Below are 21,077 nucleotides of genomic sequence, written 5' to 3'. Positions count from 1 at the left end.
AAAGTGCGAGCGCTCGGCGTTGCGTAAAGGCTGCTGCCTTCCAAAACCAACAGCCCCCGGTGCCGCGGCTGGGGGTGCGGGGTGTGCAGGGCAGCGCGGAGCCGGCCCTGAGCCAGGGGCAGCCGCAGCGCCCCCGAGCCCATCCTCTGGGGCTTGCCAAGGGCAGTTGCTGGGATTTTGTTTTTCGCCTTCTCAAAACATCTGCCTGGGCCGTGGGAGCGCTGCTTGTGTGCTTTGGGCATGGGGCAAAGGCTCCTTCCCAGCTGCCTCTGGCTGCAGGCTCACCTCCAACACAAGGGGCACGGCGGTGTCTGGGGGTCCCGGGGGATGAGAGCACCTGTCCCTGGATAGGGCCGGGCCCCGCACGCCCCCGAGGGTGGCTTGTCCCGCAGGCAGGGCTGAGCCCGGCACCCTGCGCAGTCCCTAACCCAGCCTGAGGCTGCTCCAGCACCTTGCACCCACCACTTGCAGCATTTCACACGTGGAGCCAGCACAGCCCCTGGGGTGCCGGCAGGGAGTCGGGCACGGCACGGCCTCGAGCAGCCTCAGCCGTGGGGGCACACGTGGCCCCAGTGCCAGCCGGGCACCGGCAGGGCCCTGCCAGGGAGCACCAGGGGCACCCCCAGCTTCCTCCCATACTGGTCCCAGTTGGCTGAGATGGGGCTGCCACGGGCTGGGCCAGGCAGCGGGGCAGAGCCTTGGGGCAGTCCCTGCCCAAACCCTGGCATTTGGGGATGGGGTGGGAGCCGTGCCCTGACCTTTGTCCCTGGGCCTGTGTCCCACCGGTGGTGGGTGCTGTGAGCTCCCCGGACGGGGCTGAGAGACGGGCACCTTCTGGGGCCACTGGCAGAGACAGGAGGTGGGCACAAGGCTGCCCAAGCTCCCTCCAAGTTTGGATGGGACACGCAAGGGGGCAGCCGTGGGGATGTGCGTGCCCTGTGCTGGGCCCTGGGGCCCATGAACCAGCCGCGGAGCTGGGGGCGGACACGAGGCTGCGCAGCCCCCAGGCACCGGGGATGGAGCAGGGTCCTGCAGCAGGGCTGGCGGCTGTGGTGGGCACTCGGTCACAAACCAGACCTGCCAAAACCAGGCTGTTGTGTGAAGCGACTTCTTGCAGAGCTGCACGGTCACCTGCAGCATCCGCAGCTCAGTGTGGCCCGGCGGTGCGTGGCTGGGGCTCCCCGAGCTCCTGCGGTGGCTGCAGGCTGCGGGGACTGACCCCTGCGTGATGCTGCCCTCGGGCTGCGCGTGCATCGGGGCAGGCTCTGATGGGAGTCACCCGGTGGAGGAGCCCTGCAGTCACCCCCGGATCCTGGGCCAGGAGGAGCAGCCGGGGATGCCACTGGGGGGGCTGCAGCACTTTGCTGGGGCTGGCTGCGCAGCCGCTGCAGGCCCCCCCAGGACATGCCGTGTGCGGAAGGGAGCAGGTCCGGGCCCCTCTGGTGCTGTGTGACACTTGCTGGGGTGACAAGGGAAGGTCCCCCTCCTCCGGGGGTGGCTGTGGGCGCTGCACAGCAGCGGGGACCCCCAGCAGGGGCATGCCCTGCTGTGGCCGGGCCATGTCCCAGGCTACCAGCCCCCGTTGCTGGCCTTGGCTTTGTCCCCAAGTGCTGGTGGGACTGCGGGGCTCAGCCACTGCATGGGGGGCCCAAAAAGGGCAGGGGGCTAATGGAAGGGGACCCCGATACCTGGCACCAGCTGGCACTGGTGCTGTGCCCCCAGGGTCCCGGGGCTGCCCTGCTCCCCTGTTGTTCCCTCCCATTGTGTCCCCGTGCCCAGGGACCCCTCAGGGCCCCCTCCGCTGTGCCGGGGGCTTTCCCTGGCTGGGGAGGCGCAGACGGGCAGACCCAGGTGTTTAGGGGCTGTTTGAAAGCTCCGGGCAGTTTTATCGCGCAAGGAAAGAGCCAACCTCAGCAGTTTTCGGTGCTTCCAGCGCCGGGGCAGCGTGTCAGCTGGTTGGAGGGATAAAGTCCCTGGCTCCAAAACTCCTGAAGCAGGGCCGGCGGGGGCTTTGTTTGCAAGGGCCGGGCTGGGTCTTGGCATGCATTCGGCTGATGCAGGCAAACTCCAAATCTCCTTGCCAGCAAACCCAACAAAGCGGGCGACTCGAATGTGAAAGCTAATGAAATAACTCCGCGACTTGGGGTTTGGGGAGACAATGGCCGCGGCGCGTCAGCTGACCCCGGTTTTCATTGGGTTTAATCCTGCATTCCCGCTTTGAATCATGCTCTAACTATTCTGTAAATAGCTCGGGCACCGTTCTCCTGCGGCGCAGTATAAATTGCCCCTCTCGGTCCCAGCCCTTCACTGGCTCAAGCGGGTACTGGTACAACTGGTAAGAGCTCTCTGTTTTTGTCCTCGCATTTTTTTGTTTTTTATTGTTTCCACCCTGGCCTGCCGCAGAGCTGCTCCCACCTGCGTGCAGCTCGGAGCCGCGGGGCTGTTCTGTGCCAGACCAGGCTCTGGTTTGTGGGGAAGCCGAACCCCATCCCACGCTCTGGGGGAACGCGAGTCCTTCTCGGGGCGGCTGTGCAGGGGGCGAGGGGGCCGGGGCTCTGCAGTGGGCACCGTGCGCACACACGTACGCACACATTTACACACGCATGTACACCGCCACGCGCACACACACACGGTGGGGCTGCCAGCGGGTGCCCTGCTGCCTTTTTCCTGACCCCACGAGGGACGGGGAAGCCTCGGCTGTAGCTCGCTGAGTAGGAACCGAGGGAAAAGCCGCGCAAGTAGCAGCCGGGATGCTCTGTGAGCGTCCTGGGACCACCCCCGGCTCACGCGTGCCCTCGCTCCAGGCTCTGCCCCTCCTCAGCCCCATCACAGGTGAAGCCAGGCCGGGGCCTGGGGCTGCTGCAGCACCTGGGGAGACGTGCAGGAGCCTGGGGCTGCGCTGCTCTGTTCGCCGTGCCCCCCGGTGCGGTTCAGCAGCGGGAGCGGGGTGCGGGCGTGGGGCACGGGCCCGGGGCCGTGAGCACAGTGCCAGGTGTACCCTCAGCCTGAGCTTTCCTCCCGCAGAAGCAGACGGCCCGGCTGAGGATGGCTTCCGAACACCAGATGCCAGCCTCCAAGCAGCAGCCAGCCAGCTCCAAGGTCAGTGCGCGGCCGCCCCGCAGCGGGGCCGGGGCTCAGCCTCACCGAGCGCCCAAATCTCCTCTCCCCCTGCCCGCAGGAACGCCTCTGGTTGTGCCCCCTGGGCCCCCTCTGCTGCTGCAGGCCCCCGGGGGCCCGGTGGGAAGGGATCGGCTCCCAGTCCCCAGCCACGGAGCAGACACAGCACGTTTGCCTCCCTCCGCCCCACTGAGCCGTGAAATCCGCGCTGAGCTGGTGGCGCTCGGCTCATGGGGCTGCACGGATGTGCCCGCTGTGGTTGTGGGCCCTGCGGGGTCTGTGTCCCGGCCGTGCCACGATGCCCAGGGGAGAGCCGGGGCTGCTCGGCGTGGCGTCAGTGCAGGGATCCCTCTGCGAGAGGCACCAGCGTGCTGCGAGGCACGGGTGGGAGATGCTGGGACGGTGCTCGCGGTCTGTAGAAGCGAGGGAAGTTTCGGGGGGCGGCGCAGGGTGTGGGCTGTGCCCTGCTCACGGCCCCGCTCTCCTGCAGATTGCCATCTTCGAGCAGGAGAACTTCCAGGGCCGCTGCCATGAGCTCAGCGGCGCCTGCCCCAACCTGAAGGATGCCGGCGTGGACAAAGTGGGCTCCATCCTCGTGCACTCTGGACCGTACGTCTCGGTGGGGGGGACCCCAGGAGGGAGGGTCCTGGGGAGCCCCCCCCCCTGCTGGCACCCCGTGGGTTTCCCACAGCTGGTGCTGCGGGGTCTGGGCGCGAGATTTTGGGGTCCCCACGGTGCTGAGCCCCAGCAGCCAGCCCGGCCCACCTGGGGCTGTGTCGCGGTGCTGGGGAGGGCAGCGAGTGGCCTCCAGGGTTTCCTGTACCTGGGGTGAATCTCGCAGTGCTGCCACCCTCTGCTCCATGGGAGGGGAGCTGGGGGGGCTTGGGCACTGATGGTGGCATCGCCCACCCTTTGGCCGCCTTCCTTGCCAGAGCAGGGACAGGCACGGAGGGTGCCCGTCGCTTGGTGCTGCCGCCTTTCTCCCCACGTGTGCTCTCGGAGAGCGGACGGGCGGCCACCGCGCCGGAGCAGCCCTGCTCTGGGAAGGGAGGGACGCCCCGCCTGAAGCTCGTCCTCTGCTCTCTCGCAGCTGGGTGGGCTACGAGCAGGCCAGCTGCAAGGGAGAGCAGTTTGTGTTTGAGAAGGGGGAGTACCCCCGCTGGGACTCCTGGACCAACAGCCGGAGAAGCGACAGCATCACCTCCCTGAGACCCATCAAAGTGGTGAGAGCACCCAGACAGCCACTACCCACCCGCCAGACCAAGGTCTGCAGCCACAACTCTTCCCCCGCCTTCCCCCGGGCCCCCAGCCCCGCGGGCAGAGGAGCACCCCTGCCGTGCACCCTGCCCCAGCTCGCCGGGGCCCCAGGGGAGTCCCCGGGGGGGTCGGTGGGAGCACGGGGATGGGGACCGGTGGCACAGGAGCGGAGGACGTCTGCTGGTAAGTCCGGGAGTGCCCACGGAGGGTGCTGGGTCTCTGAGCTGGGGGGACACAGAGCGGCCCTGGCATCAGGGGGAGGCACGGCGCGCGGTGCTGCTCCCTTGCCTCGGTTTCCCCGCAGCCCCCAGGGCTTTGCCCCCCGCCCAGCCCCAGGACCAGCGGGTGCTGACCCCACGTCTCCGCTCGCTCCCGCTGCAGGACAGCCAGGAGCACAAGATCGTGCTGTACGAGAACCCCAGCTTCACCGGCAAGAAGATCGAAATCATCGACGACGATGTGCCCAGCTTCCACGCGCACGGCTACCAGGAGAAGGTCTCGTCCGTGCGGGTGCAGAGCGGCACGTGAGTACGGGGCCGTGGGACCGGGCGATGCTCCCTCCTCGCCCCATGGACAGCCGTGACCCCCCCCCCTCCCCGTGCTTGCCTTGCAGGTGGGTGGGCTACCAGTACCCCGGCTACAGGGGCTACCAGTACCTGTTTGAGAAGGGGGACTACAAAGACAGCTCAGAGTTCGGCGCCCAGCACCCCCAGATCCAGTCGGTCAGGCGCATCCGGGACATGCAGTGGCACCAGCGCGGCGCCTACCACCCCTCCAACTAGAGCCCCCGGCCCCGCCGGGAGCAGGGAGCCCAGCAAGCTCCCCTCGCCCGCTGCTGCCCCCACGGCCTCGCCTCCCGCCTCCCCCCGTGTGAGCCACGCCGCTGCCAAAGCAACCGAATAAAGCTTGGAGTTTCAAAGTCCCCGGTGTGGCCCCTTCCTTCCCGGCGGGGCGCAGCCCATCCCGACCTCCGGCACCCAACAGGGGCAGGGGGGGGGTCATTGCCGTCCCGCACCCAAGTGCCCCTCACCAGCGGCGTTGTGGTGGTCGCTGCCAGCACCGGTAGACCCCAAAACTGCCCCACTGAGAGGGGGCTGTGCAGTGGGTTTTGGCAGCAGGGATGGAGATGTCCGTGCCCCCACAGCCTGTGCACCGGGGGTCCGGCTGCTGCGCCTGCGGGGGGTACGGAGGGGGTGCGCGGCTCCTCTGCAGCCCCACATCCCGCTGCAGGCAGCAAAGGTGTCCCCAGAGGGCCCTGGTGTCGGGACAGACACCTCAGAGCTTAATAAAGCAATTATTAAGCACTGTCAGTGCTTAACAGCATTGCTTAATAACTGCTTCACCCAGCAACAATGCTTTAATTTAGCATTAATATCGCTAAATAATGCTTTAATTATTTGCACTCTAAGTTGAGCAAATGAAGCTGTCAAGTGATGGCTCCAGCAGAGGAAAGCCCGTTCTGCTCCTGGCTGTGCCGTGAGCGAGCCTGGGGGCTACAGCACAGCTCTGGGGGGGCTTTGTGGGGCTGGTGCTGAGCCTGCTGCTGCCCCGGTCCCTCCCTGCAGGACGCGGCCAGCGGCAGCCGCTGCGGGTCGGTGCGGCCGTGCGGGGCAGCGCTGTTTCGCGGTGCGCCCGCGCAGGGCTGGCGTGTCACCCGAAGGTGGGCACCAGTGGGGTTTGGTGGCGGGATGGGGGCACCCTGGCTGTCCCCACCCCAACCTCTGCCGCACCCCTTTGCCATGCACCTGGAGAGCAGAAAGCTGCTGGGCTTGTTGGCTGGGGTACTCTGGGATAGACGCCAGCCAAACCAGGAACTGCGGGGAGATCCGGATACACGCTCCCCCCGTCCGTATCCCCCCCATCAGCTCCCACGCACGAGGGCCCCCACAGGTGGTTTTTAGCCCCGCGAATCCTCTGTGCTGCAGAGCCTCTTGCTCTGAGTGACTGTGCCCGGCATCCATCACCGGTTTTGGCAAAGCCCAGCTCAGCGGGGCGATATTCTGAATTAATCATTCGCCAAATGTTGCTCTGAAATGTCAGCCCTTCTGCGAGTCGTGCCTTGGCAGCGCTTCGCCGCGTCGGCTCAATGGAGCCGGCTTCCTGTGAAAATCTGTTCCTCTTCCTCCGAGGGAAAAATCCCAAACGATCCCAGACCTGAACATTTCTGCCCAAGACAAGCTGTGAAAAAATGGGGTTTTAATGAGAGTAGTGACACCCGCCTGTCTGCTGCTGCTGGGGGAAGGCTGCCTCGTCTTGGCATTTGGGTTTGAGCTGTCAGTGGCAAACCGCAGCGCCTGGGGGGGAAGTGGCACCGCGAGAGGCGGGGGGCGCGCGGGGACCCGCGGTTGCTGTCCCCGGGTTCGCAGCAGCCGCTGCAAGGGGCCTTGGGATGGGCACGAGGAGGGGCAGGGGGTCTCGGGGGAGAAGCGACAAAAGCAGAAGGGGAAAATGTGAATGAGCTCAGAGGAGGTTCACCCTTGACTTGTCAAGGGAATTTCCCTCGCTGGCAGCTGGCTGCGCTCCGGTGGGCGCCCTGGGGTGACTCAGACACGATTTGGCTCCGCTGAGGTCGGGTTTTCCACTGGCCCCCGCTCTCATGCCCCCCGCGGTAGAAACAGCAGCTTCACGCAGCCCACCCCAGGCTGCACCCCGGACCGCTGCGCATGGTGAGCATTGTCCTCCCCTGGCCCAGCTGGGTGGGGAGATGGGTCCGAGCACCCTGGGGTGTCAGGAGCCACCAGGCTGCCCCAGGTGCCAATGGCACAGGGATTTGTCCCCTCTGGGGCCTGGCCCCGAGGTTTTGTGGCCTGAGCCAGAGGTGGGAGAAAACGGAGCAGCCAGGGTGCGAGCAGGACCAGGCCCCCCGGCCGGGCGCTTTGCTCCTTTGGGGTGGGCAGCACCCCGCTTGCTGCAGAGCTGCAGCAGCACACCGGAGCTGGCGGTTCCCGCGGGGGCTCACGTAGGAGGAGGTGTGTTTTCCTGGCTGAGTGTAACGCGCTGAGCAAGTGGTTCTGTTATTTTGCAGTTGCTCCTGTTCTGACTCACCGTTGCTCGTCGGTAACCCCGGCCCTGTCACCTGTGCTTGCCGAAAAACGTCGCATCCCATCGCACCCTGGCCTGGTGGGAGAGGGGCTGTGCAGGGAGTGGAGCACCACGTCCCCCGATCCCCATGGGGCCAGCAGCCGGGCAGCTTCATGGGGCCAGGCACTGGGGCACGCCGCTGGCAGGTCGCTCGTCCTCCTCGCCCGAGGCTTGCTTTTCAGCTGCTTGCAGCTTTCCCAGAAATTTGGATCCAGCGCGCGGAACACGGGGTGGGAGGAGGCCGTGTGGGCTGTGCCGTCCGGCCCCGTCTTCCCCCGGGATGCTTCCTCCCCCTGCTCCTTCCTCTGTTCCTGCTGGTGTAACCGTAGAAATGCCAGGCCCCGGGGGGGAGCAGAACCGCGGGGCTGGAGGCTGCGTGGCTCAGCAGGAGACCAAGGAGCAGGAGCCGCCGATCGGCGCTTGAAGCCTGGCTGAGGTGGGGAGCGCGTGCTGCCTTTGAAGGCTGAGGGCGATTTGTCTTTGCGACAGGCTCCCTCGGCTCCTGGTGGGCTTGCCACCATGGGAAACCCCACCGCCGAGCTGAGCATCTCTCCGAAATGTCTCCTCCAGAGCAGCACGAGTCACCGCGAGGGAGACGGGGCCTGGGCGCACGGATGGCAGACCCTTCGCACCCCGTGCCGCTGCCAGCGCTGGATGTGCCGGGCAGGACTGCGGCATCGCAGCTTTCTTTTATTTTAACTGAACTTTATCAAAAAGCCCCCTTTTACGAGGTCGCCCCCGTCCCACCCCGGTGAGGGGGTGCCTGCATCCCCTGCCGCGGGCGGTGTCCCCTGCGCCCGCTCCCCGCCCGCTGCCCGCCCGCGCGGCGGCCGCCGGAGAACAACAGGCGCTTGTCAGCGGCGCTGGCTGGTGATATTTCAGCGGTCCCACGGCTCTCCCTGCTAGTGGGTGGTTTTGCTGCCATGCCAATAGACTGGAGCTAAAGCTGTTCTCCAGGCTGTCAAACTAATTCTTATTTTTTTTTTTTTTTCTTTTTCACCAGGCAAATAGTATGGGGGACTGCAAGCCCACTGCCACCCCCGGGAGCTGGCTCCCTCTCCATCAGACGGACATTTCCTCCGGCTCCGGTGGTTGCTGAGGCACGTTTGGTGTTTTGGGGCCTTCTCTGCAGTGGTGCCGTGGGGAGGCAGTGGCCCCACCACCCCAAACCCCGCAAAGACGGAGCAGAGCCTGGTGCACCAAAGCGACCCTGGCTGCGCCCACACGGGGGACAACCGTCCCCTTGCTTGTTCCCTGTTTTCTTTTCCTTTTCCACTCGAGCATCAGCCATTGTCTGTCCCCGAGATGTGCATTCGTGCGGGATCTCATCTGAGGCAGGATGGGCTGCCTGTTGGGGAGGAAGCAAGTGCAACGAAGAGCAACGTGGAACCGCCAGCGTGCCGGCACTGCCTTTCGTTCGCCTTCCTATTGTCTTCCGCGGCGGCGGCTGCGCGCGGCTCCCCCCGTGCCCATTGTGCTGAGGCGCTGGGAGACGTGCCAAGGGCAGGGAAATAATTGGCTACAAACCAAGAGTCTTGGAAATACGAAATGTTTGTTCTCCATCATAGCGGGGTGAATTTTATCTTGTCTGCAGCCTGGATGCTTTGGGCATTCAGCGCGCCTTGCCAGCTTCCAGGGGTGTACTGCGGGTTTCACAGATTTTTGTCCTTTTAAAATTCTAATGACTATTTTGTTTAATTCTCCAGCTTCTGGAACCACATGACTACATGAGATCCTAGCTTTGATTTTTTTTTCCCCTTGAAATTACATTGAGCCTCTAGCCTCATGTTTGCATGCACACACACAAACCCCAGCCACAAATAACAAAGGCTGAAGGAAGAAAGGGAAAACATGAAGGAGCCCAGCATATATTATTGAAACGTTGTGGTTTTCAGGGCAGATTAGTGATTTTTCAGCGCTCAGCTTTGGCGTGTGGGATAAGAAGGTGCTGCCTCTGCCCCGGCTGGCGCAAGAAGGAAATCACCTGCAGGTTTTCCTCCAGCCTCCCTGCCTGCTGGTGAGGCTCTGGGTGCACGGGGGTGACACCGGCTCCCGCCGCCCTCCTGGGGATGTGGGTTTGCAGCAGGGCCGTGGGCTGGTGGCCCCCCGGGTTCTTCCCATGCTCTGGTGAGGGAAATGCCCGGGGCCAAGTGGCAGCTGCTTGCCCTGGCCGCAGCCGGCCGGCACACACACCCCGGCCAGCCCCCAGTGCCCCCAGCGCCGGAGCCGGTCGATGCTCTCGCGCAGAGCCCTGGGCGCTCGTTTGCTTGTGTTCTGCTCCTCTTTATTCCCAGCGTTAGCGCAAAGAGGGAGATAAAAGGGAGAAATGAAAGCTTTACAGCTTCCTAGGCTTCCTCCAGCAAATAAAAGTCCCGTCCAGCTGAAATGCTAATTAAGAAACATCACTTCTTCAAAGGCCAGAATTGGAAACAGCCACATGGAGACATAATGGGATTAAAACGTATCAGGGGATTATAACAGCGGTGAGGATTTAGCTCCTGCCCCGCGCTCTGTAGTCAGTCTCTCAGCATGGCTCTCCCAAGGCTTGATTATGAAACACCCGGGACAAGACCAAGTCAGCGGCGACCTGAAAAGCCAAAGGCGCCCGTTGTTACCCAGCTGTGCCCAGAGGTGGGGAGCACCCTGTGCACCCTCAGCCCTGGGCAGATTAGAGGCAGCTGTGCTGGGGCGGGGTGGGGGGGATATTTTGGGGAGGGGCAAAGCCAGGGTTTGGCTGCAGGAGCAGGCACCTGCCTGCAGCTGTGTGTGGGAGCCTGGCTTTGCCTGAAATTGCTTCCTTTCGGTGCTGAGGGGCAGGGATGCTGCGTGGTGTGGTGGGTTGTGCTGAGAGCCCACGACCCCGCAGAGTGCCCGCAGCCCGGCCCCAGCCCACGTTTGGGTGGCCACGGGTTGCTGCTTGCCCTGAGGCCAGGAGCCCCGCTGGAAACCCTCCAGACGCCTCCGTGCTGCCTTCTGCTGCTAGCTGGGGCTTCGCCTCCAACGGCTCCACCCGAAGGCATCTGCAAGAAGGCAACGTTGCCGCTCCCCGCGGGCAGGCGGCCAGGGCAGCCCGGATTGCTTCCTCGGCCGCCGCAGCCGGCAATTAAACCCCGGCGATCGCCAGCAAACCCTGCCTGACCCAGCCGCTGCGCCGAAGCGCCCCGACCTGACATTGCCGCGGCCGCCTTTGTGCGGCAAACAGCAGCTCAAGGTGGGTAATTGGAGAGCCAGCAGCCAGCTCCGTTGTGTAACCTTAGGCTGTAAAACGCGGCGGTGGGGTCTCGCTTTCAACGTCAACACAAAAGGCAAAGGAGCCGTTCTCAGTGATGTAAACCCCTGGGCAGCAGAAGGGCCAATTAGGAAACATCTGTTCCTCGTGGGCCAGGCGGCCTGCGAGCAGCCGCATGGCAACGTAATGGGATTAAAATATAGCACCGGATTGTGTTAGTGCCGCAAAGATCAGCTGCTGGGGAAGTTCTTATGAAATCAGGGGGAAAAATGGAAAACAAATTTCTTTATTTCTCTCCTCAGGACAGTCCCTCTTTATTTTATTCCTTAATTTGTGTCTTACGTAAGGTGCAGGAGCTGCTGCCATACCTGGTCTCTGTGCGGTTCGGTGCATCTAAAAGAACTGCCTGAGCTGGGCTGAGTTTAAGGGCTTCTCCCCGCGGGGTTTGCCCCCCCCCAGCCTGACATTTGGCCTGTAGCACAACACCAAGCAAAGCACTGAGAAAGCAGCAACGCAAGGCAGGGAGAGAAAGGACCCGAGTGAAGGGAAACCTGCACCTCTTGGTGTTTGCACCCCCCCGAGCCCTCCTGTCCCGTGCCCCCGTGGGTCCGTGCAGGCAGCACGCGCAGCGAGCCCGGCAGACGCAGGGACGTTCTTCAGCAAACCGTACAAACAGCGCTGAAACGCGTGCTATTTTGGGATGCTCATATGCTCCAAGGCAAATGTCGTATGTATGTAACATCCATTTAGGGAGCCGAGTAATGAAGTTGTGCATCACAAGGAGGGAGCCGCTCGCTTAGCAACCTTCCCGTCGCATGACGTCTTCCCTCTGCAGGACGGGATTGCTCCTTCAGCAGGCAGGAGGACAGAGCTCTGCTCGCTCTGCCTTAGGAGCCGTTCTCAGTGGAAAGACGCCGACCAGCTCCCGCTGAAATCAAATCTTTGACCCCAGATTGTGCCCCGGGTTAGCCCCTGGGTAACCTTCGCGCTGCCCGCTGCGGCTGAGGATGCTGCCGCTGCTTGGTGGGGGCTGCGAGGGCAGTGCCAGCGGGGTGTGGGGTCCTTGGGGGGGCCTCGTGATGTGCTGCCGAAAGTGCTCCCACCTGGGGGGCTGGGAGGGGGAGCTGTGCTTTCAGGTCCTGCCGAGACCCGCTGAGGCATCTGACAGCATTAAAATGGCTGATGGCAAACCCAGCGGCACTGCTGATGGGAAGCACGGCTGTAAAAACTCTCCTGGCATTTTGTTTGTGAAATGCTTCTGCAGAGAAGCAGATGGAAAGGCAGCCCCTGCTCCCTGCCAGCTTGTGCTGCTGTGGATTTGGGCTGCATGGGCCCTGGGGGTGCGCTGGGTGCCCTGGGGGTGCGCTGGGTGCCCTGGGGGTGTACCAGCAACAGGACCATGGCAGGGAGGGAGAGAACAGCCCATCCCATGAAGGGGGAGTGCCTGCCCTGGCTCACTCCGAGGTTTCCGGATGATAAGCAATTAAGAGAGAGAGATTTACAGCAGATTAAGTCCGAAGGCAAAGTCCATTATCTGCCCAGAGGAGCTCCAGCGATGAGGCCCGTGGCTGGGGGCAGGGCGTTTTGGCTGGTGGAGCCCATCCTGCTCGTACCCGGGGGGCAGAGCGCTCCTGCCTGGGCTGCAGGGAGGCATGGAGGGCTGCGAGATGGGACCAGGCTGGGAAGGGACCCACCAAGGGCTTGGGTCCCCCCCGTTGGCATCTCAGGGAGAGTGCTGGGGCCAGGCCCCGCTCCTGATCTGCTCCAGTGCCTCCAGGAGCGGCTCACGCCTCTCTCGGGGCTCTGAAAGCACCTGGGATTTTTCCCAGCCTCTGCAGCAGGGCCGCAGGGCACCTGCAGGAGTGCCCCAAGAGTGGCACCAGGGGAACGGAGCGGGAGAGGGCCGTGGGAATCACTTCAGTCAAGCTTCTGGCCCTTCAGAGTAGGTGACATAATCCCGCAGCCAGTTAATGTCATGCAGCCGCGTGTGATAGGAAATAAACAGCAGCTTCTCACTGCCGTGTCTTCGGTACCTTCGCAGAGCTCCTCGGTCATCCCCCGCGCTGGACCATGCCCCTCCCTCAGACCACACGGCGATGGCATTGCGGTACCCGAGTTAAGGCCGATTCTCTTATCACGGCACGAGGGATATGAGCACGTGCGGCTGGGACGCTTCGCTTTGGTGCCGGGCGCCTGTTGTGTGCAACGTGCCCACCACGCCGAAGCGCTCACCCGGAGCGAGCGAGCCGTGAGGTGTTCTGTGCCGCGTGTGCTGCGTGCGCCCACACGGCGCGGTAATTAATATCCTGCACTCCGTGCGCGGTTCGGAGGCATTCAGTCCCTCCCCGCCCTACCCGAGCAGAAAGGAGCAAGTTGCTTTTAGCGTTTAATTGGAACAAATACCATTTCTACATCCCAGCTGGGGCTGATTTGCTCTTAGTACAGTGCACGGCGATGCCAGCTGCTTTTGGAGGGCGAACTAAGCTGTCCTTTAGGGGAGATGCTTTCAGCAGCACCGCAGGTGAAGCTGAGCCAAAGATGCTAAATCCACGTGAACTGCTCGCTCTGGGTTCAGCGTGGGAAGGTGCCAGATGTGTTTTAGAAGAACGATGCTTTTGAGGCCCGTGCCCATGTATTTGCTGTCTGTGACCCACGGACCTCTCTGCGCAGTGTTCCTGACCGGCAGGCCCCCAGGCACGGCGGATGCTCAGGAGCCGTGCTTCCTCAGCTGTGAAATGAAGATAATTTACTGGATCGCTTTCCGAGGGCACTGAGAGGGTAGGCGAGTCGTTTGGCATATGGGGCCGGCAGGTCCGACGGGCTGTGTTCCTGCAAAGCCTCGTGCTCAGCTGCCATGCACGCTGTGGCAGGGGCCCTGCTTTGCCCCATGGCGCTGGGCCCCTCCTGCAGCATCGCTGCTGGCTGGGTGCCCATCGGGGTGCAGTGGAGGGGATCCCTCCTCAGGTTGGCGTCAAGCCGCTCCTGCTTCTGCCTCTCTTTGCCCCATTGCTGGCCATCCCCTCGCTGGGGCTCTCCTTCTCACCCCACGCGAGTCCTGGCGATGTTTGCTGCAAGATCAGAGCTGGGGGAGAGGCAGCACGCCTGCCTGTGTGCTGGTGGCTCTCCTGGCACTGAGCACCTCTGGGACTCGGGTGCCACCAACACAGAAAGGAGTCATCGCTCTCGTCTCCTACCCAAATGGAGAAGGCAGTAATTAAGGCTGCCGAGCACACACATTTCTTCCAAAATTACCTCATTTATTGAGAGGATCAGATGCCGCCGTCTTTCATGGCTTCTTGCAAGGCTTGGATCTTGTGGGATGCGAGGCTATTAATAGGAACCAATCTTTCCCCTTCTCCTCTAGGCTAAAGACAGACGGTTTCAGACAAGGGCCCCTTTGATGTGATGGAAGTGCAAATAAACGCGGTGCCGTTTTGTTCCCGAGCTGGCAGCGGGTTCCTGCCGCTGTGCCTGTGCGAGGGCTCGGAGCCACGTGCCCCGGGATGGGGTGGCCAAGGCGAAGGGCAGCCCGCGATCCCCAGCCACGGCGGCTCCCTGGGGACACCGGCAGCACCAGGCTCCGTTTTGCAGAGATTTCTTTCTCTGAAACAGAGCACGATGCAGCCACGTAGAAAAGGGAACAGCGTGGTGGCTCGCTCTGGCAGCAGGCGCAGCTTTCCTTCGCATGCCGTGAGCAGCCTCAGCGGGAGGGCTTCTCCCACGTACGCCTCCAACACGGAGCCCAGCTAGGAGAGGCGGCTGCGACGCGGGCAGCGAGGGGCACGGCAGCCTGGCTCCCTGTTCCTCCGCCCTCAGCTCTCGGCAATGAGCCTCCTTCCACGCCCCTAATTTTTGGGCGCGACGATGGGTGCTGCAGGGGGAGGCGTTCATGTCTCCAGCCGGTGGGACGGGGGGGGCGCAGCCGCTGGCACCCAGGAGGGAGGCGGTGACAGCCCCACGGGGCGTGCGCTGCCCAGCCCCGGCTCCGGCTGCTGTTTGCCTGCAGCTGACGTCGGGCACCCGTGGGTGCTGTCGGGCGGCGGGGGCCAGATGCACGGTATTGGATTTGGGTGAATGATCAGCCAGGGCGGTGAACGCCAATTTCTGTGCAAATAGACTTTGAGTATGAAGAGCCAGGGAAGAGAAATAACTAGAAAGCGTTTCACACGCAGCTAGAATTGTTTCCAAGGAGCATACTGTGAAGGTTTTCCAGCAGGCGGGCTGGGTGCCCGCAGCCTTGCTGGCACGGCGGGGCGGCTCGGAGCCCCGTGCCCAGCTGGCTCCTGCCTGCAGTGCCCCGAGCCAGTCCCACCCCCACCAGGGCCTGTCCTGTCCCTGTGACGGACCCAGCCTCGGGTGGCAAAGCCACCCTGCAGACCCAGTCTCTTATTTTTGGCATTGCATGGCTTACTTTCCACATGAGGTAGTGACAGAATCTAAATTAACTTGTGCCGTTTCGCTATCGTCTGAGCGATCGTTGGTTTTCTCCTTCTATCCCTCAAAATTTATAGCTGAATTAGTCAGTTATTGATTTTGGTTTTCTTTATCAAGTTACATTCAAACCAGACCGTGGAACAGCAAATGCTCTACGGTTCCCTCTTGACATCTGTTTGCCTGATCAGTCTGCGCAGTGGAAAAGCTCCTTCAATGCCGGCTGAGATGAGCTCTCACACGGTGCTCGAGAGGGATTCTTTTTACAGTTGTTAGGTGTTTGCTGTTACAGTCCTCACCCGCTACCAATCGTTGGTGATAACTGCTGTTTGTAAAGCACGCCGTCCCTGAGGATGCTGAGGGAGGGCACAGGCAGGGGGACCCCTGGGGCTGTGCTGCCTGGGGGGCTCTGGGGGTCCCCCCTGCTCCGTCTCGCTGCAGGACGTCCCACGGGGCAGGGCTGCGATGATCTTTGGGTGCACAGTCCAGGCAGGATGCCGTACCCACGGCGTGGCGGGGCCGCAGGGAGGATCACAGGGGGATCTCTGGTAACGTTAGCTCAGGCTCCTTGCTCTGCTCCGTGACAGCGGGCTCGTGCTGGCTGCAGGCACGCTTCTCTCTGCGGACACGTGCGCGGTGGGAAGGAAGCTGTTTCACACCGTGCTTGGGTTTAGCAGCGTTGCTGTGTGTACGGCCAGGAGGCCACGTCCAGCCCGGGCTGTACAAGGGATAGAGCCAGACCCAGCCCGTGGGGAGAGAGGCTCCTGGTGCTGCTCCTCCGGGGAAGAGCTTTGGGTTTTGGCCGTGGCTGCTGAGCCGCGGTGGCCGTTCGGGTGCTGAGGCTGTGGTTATGCCCGAGCTCTGCGGATGGCCTCAGGTGAGGGCGTCTTTCAGCGCACAAATGTCCCCATTTGTAAGCGAGTAGGTAATTTGTCTTTAGTTACCTTTCTGCCCACTGAAGGTGTGGCTCAGCCATGATGCTTGGACCTGAACTCTGCTGAGGAGCCATCCGAAGGCCTCCTCGTTCCAGCTAGAAGCGGGCAGCGGTGAGCTCGTGCCGTGGAGATCCTGGCATGGGCCACCTCCGCCCCAGCACCCGTCCCACCCGGGGACGGCAGAGCCACGGCCTTCCGGCTGCCTTCCCTGTCCCTTGTGCTGCCTTTTTCCCATTCAGCCACGCACAAAAACACGCAGGAGGGACCCGCGAGGCGCTACCGGCTGCTCAGCCGTGCCTGGTGCTTCGGTTTCCTCTGTGCCTCGCCGGGGCTGGCGCACTCGATTTGCTAGGCAGAGGAAGGGCTGATCTCATTAGGCAGTAATTGAGATACTTGTGTGAGCTGCGGGAAATTGCAGCCCAGTGCTGGTCAGAATTACTGCGCGGAGGAAGCTGAACCGAGGCAGGAGGGAAGCAGAAGCCCCGCTCCTTCCGTGCTCGTTTGCCACCAAATTGCACCTGAGCCGGAAAAATCCTCCCCGTTACCTGGTGCTCTGCAGGGAGGCGCGGTGCCAGTGAGCGGGCACCTGCCAGCAACTTTCTTCCGTCTTTAAAACTCTGTATTTTCTTCTCGGTGTTCAGGGTTTCATTCACGCCTGTTTCCATTCCTTCACTGAAAGGAAATGAAGGGAAATAAATAGTAGAGGCTGTCTTAAAAATTTAGAGTCGTTCCAAAGGAGGGAACAGAATGCTTATTTAAAGAGAGAAAGAGAGCGCCCTTTTTCTCTTTTTTAAAAAAAGAAAAAGTCTCTTTGTAACTTTGAACTACTTAAATTTGATGGCTTCGTATTTAGCCATGTTTCAAAATATCTTAATAATGCAGGAATTCCTGCATCACATGACAATTTATTTAGGCTTTGTGGAAAGTTCATTTTTAAATTGCTGCACGGAGAGGAAGACAGCTGAAAAATTTACTCGCTGCTTTCTGCCTCTCCCTGAGCTGAGCTGCCCGCCAGCTGACGCTGGGAGGGGAATGCTTTTATCGCTCGGAATTAAGAAATTACTTCTGTGCTTAATTGGGACCTGCAGACTAACTTAGTGAAATTAATCATTCAAGGTTTCACCACTGAATACTTGAGCTGTAACTTTGAGGTGACCGGGGCTGAGCACCCGCTTAGCCAAATGTCTGGAGGAAAGGCTCAATCTGCAATAATCTGACGAATAATAATCCGCACGGTGCCAGAAGTCCCGTGGGGCTCCAGGGCCGTGATGGGCAACCCGCGGCACGAGTGGTGCAGGGACCGCCGCGGCCGCAGCTCGGCTCCGGCGGGGCGTTTGGGCTCAGTCATGAAATAGAAGCCTACTACTGCTGTTAATGACCGTTACTAGCTATTAACGAGAGCAAGGCTGCCCAGGTGCCAGCCCTGCTGAGGCGTAAAGCAACCAGCTGGCTGGGGGTGCGTAGCATGGATGTGCCACCGGCACGCTGCTGGGGACTGCAGCAGAGGCACCTGAGGGGCTGCGTGCCCCAGAGCCGCCTGCTGCAGCCCGGGGGCCGGGCTGTCCGCGCGTGTCAGAGCTGGACTCCGAGCGTCCTGCAGTCCAGGCTGCCTGACGGTAGTTACTGCAATTAGTGCTGGTGTACACGGACCGCTCTTTTTGGGGGGAAAAAAGGAAATGGGCAGAGATGCTTCCTGGTTTCTTTCTGTTCCCACGAGTGGGAAGGACAAGGAATGGGAGCACCGAGTCCGGCTGCACCATCACAAGCCACCGGCTCCCAGCTTTTGGGGAGCCAGCCCGGTGCAACCAGCCCGGCACGAGGTGCGGGTGCCCGGCGTGGGTGCGGGTTTGTGCCCAGCGCAGCCGCACAACCGGCATCTGCTCAGGCTGCGGGCCCCAGTTCTTAGGAGACGATCTGTACTGGAGAATGTCCTGTGTGGTTGGCAATCTAATTAGCGAGGGGCCAGAAGAATGCATTCTGATGTTGCCATCATCTGAATTAGATTCATTATTTCTTTACAATTTATTTTGATAAAAAAAATACTGCTTAAATCATTCCAGTCAATTTCAAAGGAACAAATATTTCCTCCTGGAGTATTAAGCAGAGCCAGGAGTCCAGCCAGGCATTGCCGCTAAACAAAGCAGAAAGGACTGGATTTCCTGCTGTCCTCAACACAGCCTCCCCGAGCTGCTGCCCCGGCCCCGGGCCGCTGGGCTCTTCCAAGCTGCCCTGTGGGACCAGGGGAAGTCGAGGTCCCACCGGGGGAGGCTGCGTGGAGCCCCGGGGCAGAGGTTCGCAGCCTCACCTGCACGTCCCTCGTGGGCGGCAGACGTGGGTGAGCAGCCCCCAGCCCAGGTGGGACCGACAGAGCGAAGAGAGGCTGGAAGCAGGATGTTTGTGTGGGGGGTGTCAGTTCAAGACGATCTGGAGAGGACAATGCCTAATGGGTGTTTCTGCTGGTTAGAGAAATGGTGTGATGCATGTGAACACCGCAGCGCCCACCTCTCTTGCCTGTGCTTCCTCATGCAAGACTGAAGACACGGCGTGACTTTCCATTCCCTTCTTATCTCTGTCCCCAGAGGACGTCGTTGTTTCTGCTCAGACTATTCAAGCACAAATGTTTGATGGTGAATAATATTTCTGATAGTTTAATTACCTTTTGTTTCCTAATTAGAACTTGGCCTCGTCATAATGTCAGCCAGTTTCAGAAAGGAATGTGATGATGGTGAGTTCCATGTCAGAGGTGGTCGCAGCACCTTCGTCAAGAGTGTTCAGGAGAAAGCTGGGGGAGCTGGCGGGGCTGCAGAGGACCCTTGCGCATCCCCATCAGGGCAGGGAGCTCCCGTCCCGCGGCTCTGGTGCCTGATGCAGGGGCACAGCGAAGGCAGGGCTGCCTTCTCTGGAACTGCTCCTTCTGGTGCAGTTGGTGAACACAGGCGGCGGCAGGGACGGCCATTAATCGTTCCAGTTGTTTTCCATTTTGCCTCTTGCTGCTTACTTGTGCAGCTTGGAGAAGTGCGTTAAGGATGTGTCCCAGCCTCGGTGCTGCACGGGAACGCCCGGGGCACCCCGCCTGGCTGTGCCCCTGCTCAGACCGGCACCAGTGCGGTGGGCAGAGGGGCAAAGCTGCCCCGGAGCCCCCGCAAAGCTCAGCCTGCTCCTGGAGAGGTGCCGCAAGCTTTTGCAAACCTGCTTCGCCCAGAGGAGAGAACTAGTGGAGCTGTGAGTCTGGTCCCCTAAACAATACTTTGCGGCACGCTTCACCTGCTGTGCAACTCTGAACTTACTGTTTGCTAAAGGGGGAGGGGGGGTCTTTCAGTGAAAGGAAAGCAAATGGGAGCTGGCAATGAGAGGTCTCATCTTACCTGTGCTGGTGTCCCCAAAGTGCTGACCCTGGGCTAAGAGCAGTGGTGGCCCAGGGGGAGCCCGACAGCCGTGGGCTGCACGTTGTGCTGGGCGAGGTGAGTGCTGGGAGAACGCCTGCCTTGCCAGCTCCAGTTTTCTTAATTTTTAGTAAGAACTGTTTGCATTTATTTATCCCTTGCGGTTCTTTGGGCACCTTACGGTTGCTCACTAATGAATCCCTGCACAACCTCATTAGGGCGATGCTCCCGTTCCTGATTTACCCCCAGGCAGCCCCGCTGCAGGAAGCCGTCCGAAGACATTTGGGAGAGCAGAGGGCAGCGAGTGCAGGTGGGGTGCAGATTTCCTCTCCCCCCTTGCAGCCACGTGAGCAATCGCACTCCAGATAATGCTGCCAGCAGAGCAAGCAGCAGAAGACAAGCTCGCTGCTTGGCTATTACACAAGCAAACCGCCGAGAGTCGGAGCCCAGCTGGATCCATCCCCAGCACACACATTATCCCCTACCAGCGCTGCCGAGGAACGAGGCGGGTTTGTGCTTGTTCGCATCCCATGGAGGCAACTAAGGTAATCAATGCCTAATATTCCTAATTCCAAAACGACGTGCATTTCTGGAAATATTTAAAAAAAAAAAAAGGAAATATTAAAAAAATGAGTTTAATAATCATCCATGTGAGCACTCCCCTCAAGGGGTGTATAGCTTGTGCTGGCCATGCATACCAGCAGAGATCCTGCAATTATCAGATTTTCCACAGGCTGAAGGACAGCAGGACGAGCGTGCCTCCATCCTGTAGTGCCGTTTTGCACCATTATCTCCAAGTGACGGAGTTAGTGTAGGACGCACCGATAAATCTGCTTTCGACTTGTTACTCTCTGTGATATCATCCATCATCCTGCGCAGTGGAGCCGTGCAAAATTAAACATTTAAATCCTACACAGATGGCAGGAGAAACTCGCTGCTCGGGAGGAAGGAGCACCGGACACGAGCCGGGCTTTCTTGGCTGTGGCAGGGGATGCACACAGGGCCCTGCTCTGCGGCCCGGCGGCCCCGTGGCACGGTCAAATTGATCGAACGGTATCAGTCAGCATCCGCAGAAATGTCAGGAGGTACTTCAGCGCATTCAGGCCGTGCACGAGTGTATCATATTCTGACCTCTGTTAACCGTGGCATCGATTAATTCAGGGTTTCCTTCAGCCAGGGGAATACACACTCAGCGCACTGTTTATAAACACACACAAACACCACGTACAGATACCGAAGCCAGCACACAACACGTAACGCTAAGCACTACCAAACTGCTGCAGGACACACGCAAACACGAACACGGGATTCACACGGACGCCCAGAGGGGCTGCAGCCTCGCACCTGGGGAGCTGGGGAATTGAATGTCCCTGCGATGCCTGTTAGCACCGCGCGTTCTGCTGCCTGTTCTTCAGCTTCAGGAAATAATTAGCTTTATTTCCAGTCTGTAACCAAGAAAATGCCCATCCCAGTGACCTTCAAAACCGCCGAATATAACGCTGCAAAATGTACGTGTATTACATGCTGCTAGAGAATGACGAGTAAGAAATACACTTCTTTAAACAAGTGTTGAAGAGAGCACCATTTCTTACAAGCCCCACCAACGTTTCGGTTCCAGCTGCTGCTACCCTGCTGGCTAGCACC

The 21,077-nt window shown here is 60.9% G+C and overlaps 1 protein-coding gene and 1 long non-coding RNA gene across 9 annotated transcripts; both read left to right on the top strand.

Moving 5' to 3' along the window:
- Positions 1–19: 19 nt before the first annotated feature.
- Positions 20–10,043, top strand: CRYBB2 (crystallin beta B2). Of its 8 annotated transcripts, none has more exons than XM_083803761.1 (6): positions 20–2,335; positions 3,025–3,099; positions 3,608–3,726; positions 4,208–4,382; positions 4,756–4,898; positions 4,988–10,043. In XM_083803761.1, exons 2-6 carry the CDS (start codon positions 3,046–3,048, stop codon positions 5,154–5,156), a joined length of 660 nt encoding a protein of 219 aa, XP_083659887.1. In that variant the 5' UTR covers positions 20–2,335; positions 3,025–3,045; the 3' UTR covers positions 5,157–10,043. The 8 variants fall into 8 exon arrangements, with proteins under 8 accessions (XP_083659887.1, XP_083659889.1, XP_083659888.1 ...); XM_083803763.1 differs by lacking the exon at positions 20–2,335 and adding an exon at positions 2,344–2,832; XM_083803762.1 differs by lacking the exon at positions 20–2,335 and adding an exon at positions 2,344–2,923.
- Positions 10,044–10,065: 22 nt separating this feature from the next.
- Positions 10,066–14,592, top strand: LOC310883438. The gene is made up of 2 exons (XR_014573540.1): positions 10,066–10,666; positions 12,726–14,592. It is a non-coding gene; the product is annotated as an uncharacterized lncRNA (long non-coding RNA).
- The last annotated feature ends 6,485 nt before the right edge of the window (positions 14,593–21,077 follow it).

The sequence above is a fragment of the Anser anser genome, assembly GCF_964211835.1.
Source record: "Anser anser genome assembly, chromosome: 18".
NCBI classification, from domain to species: Eukaryota; Metazoa; Chordata; class Aves; order Anseriformes; family Anatidae; genus Anser; species Anser anser.
The sequence above is the reverse complement of the archived record's forward strand: the minus strand, read 5'-3'. Positions and strand labels throughout refer to the sequence as shown.

Coding starts and splice junctions, on each gene's coding strand:
- CRYBB2 (XM_083803757.1), top strand. CDS start 3,362: ATGTGCCCGCTGTGGTTGTGGGCCCTGCGGGGTCTGTGTCCCGGCCGT. Junction 3,727..4,207: donor ATCCTCGTGCACTCTGGACC/GTACGTCTCGGT, acceptor GCTCTCTCGCAG/CTGGGTGGGCTACGAGCAGG. Junction 4,899..4,987: donor GTGCGGGTGCAGAGCGGCAC/GTGAGTACGGGG, acceptor CTTGCCTTGCAG/GTGGGTGGGCTACCAGTACC.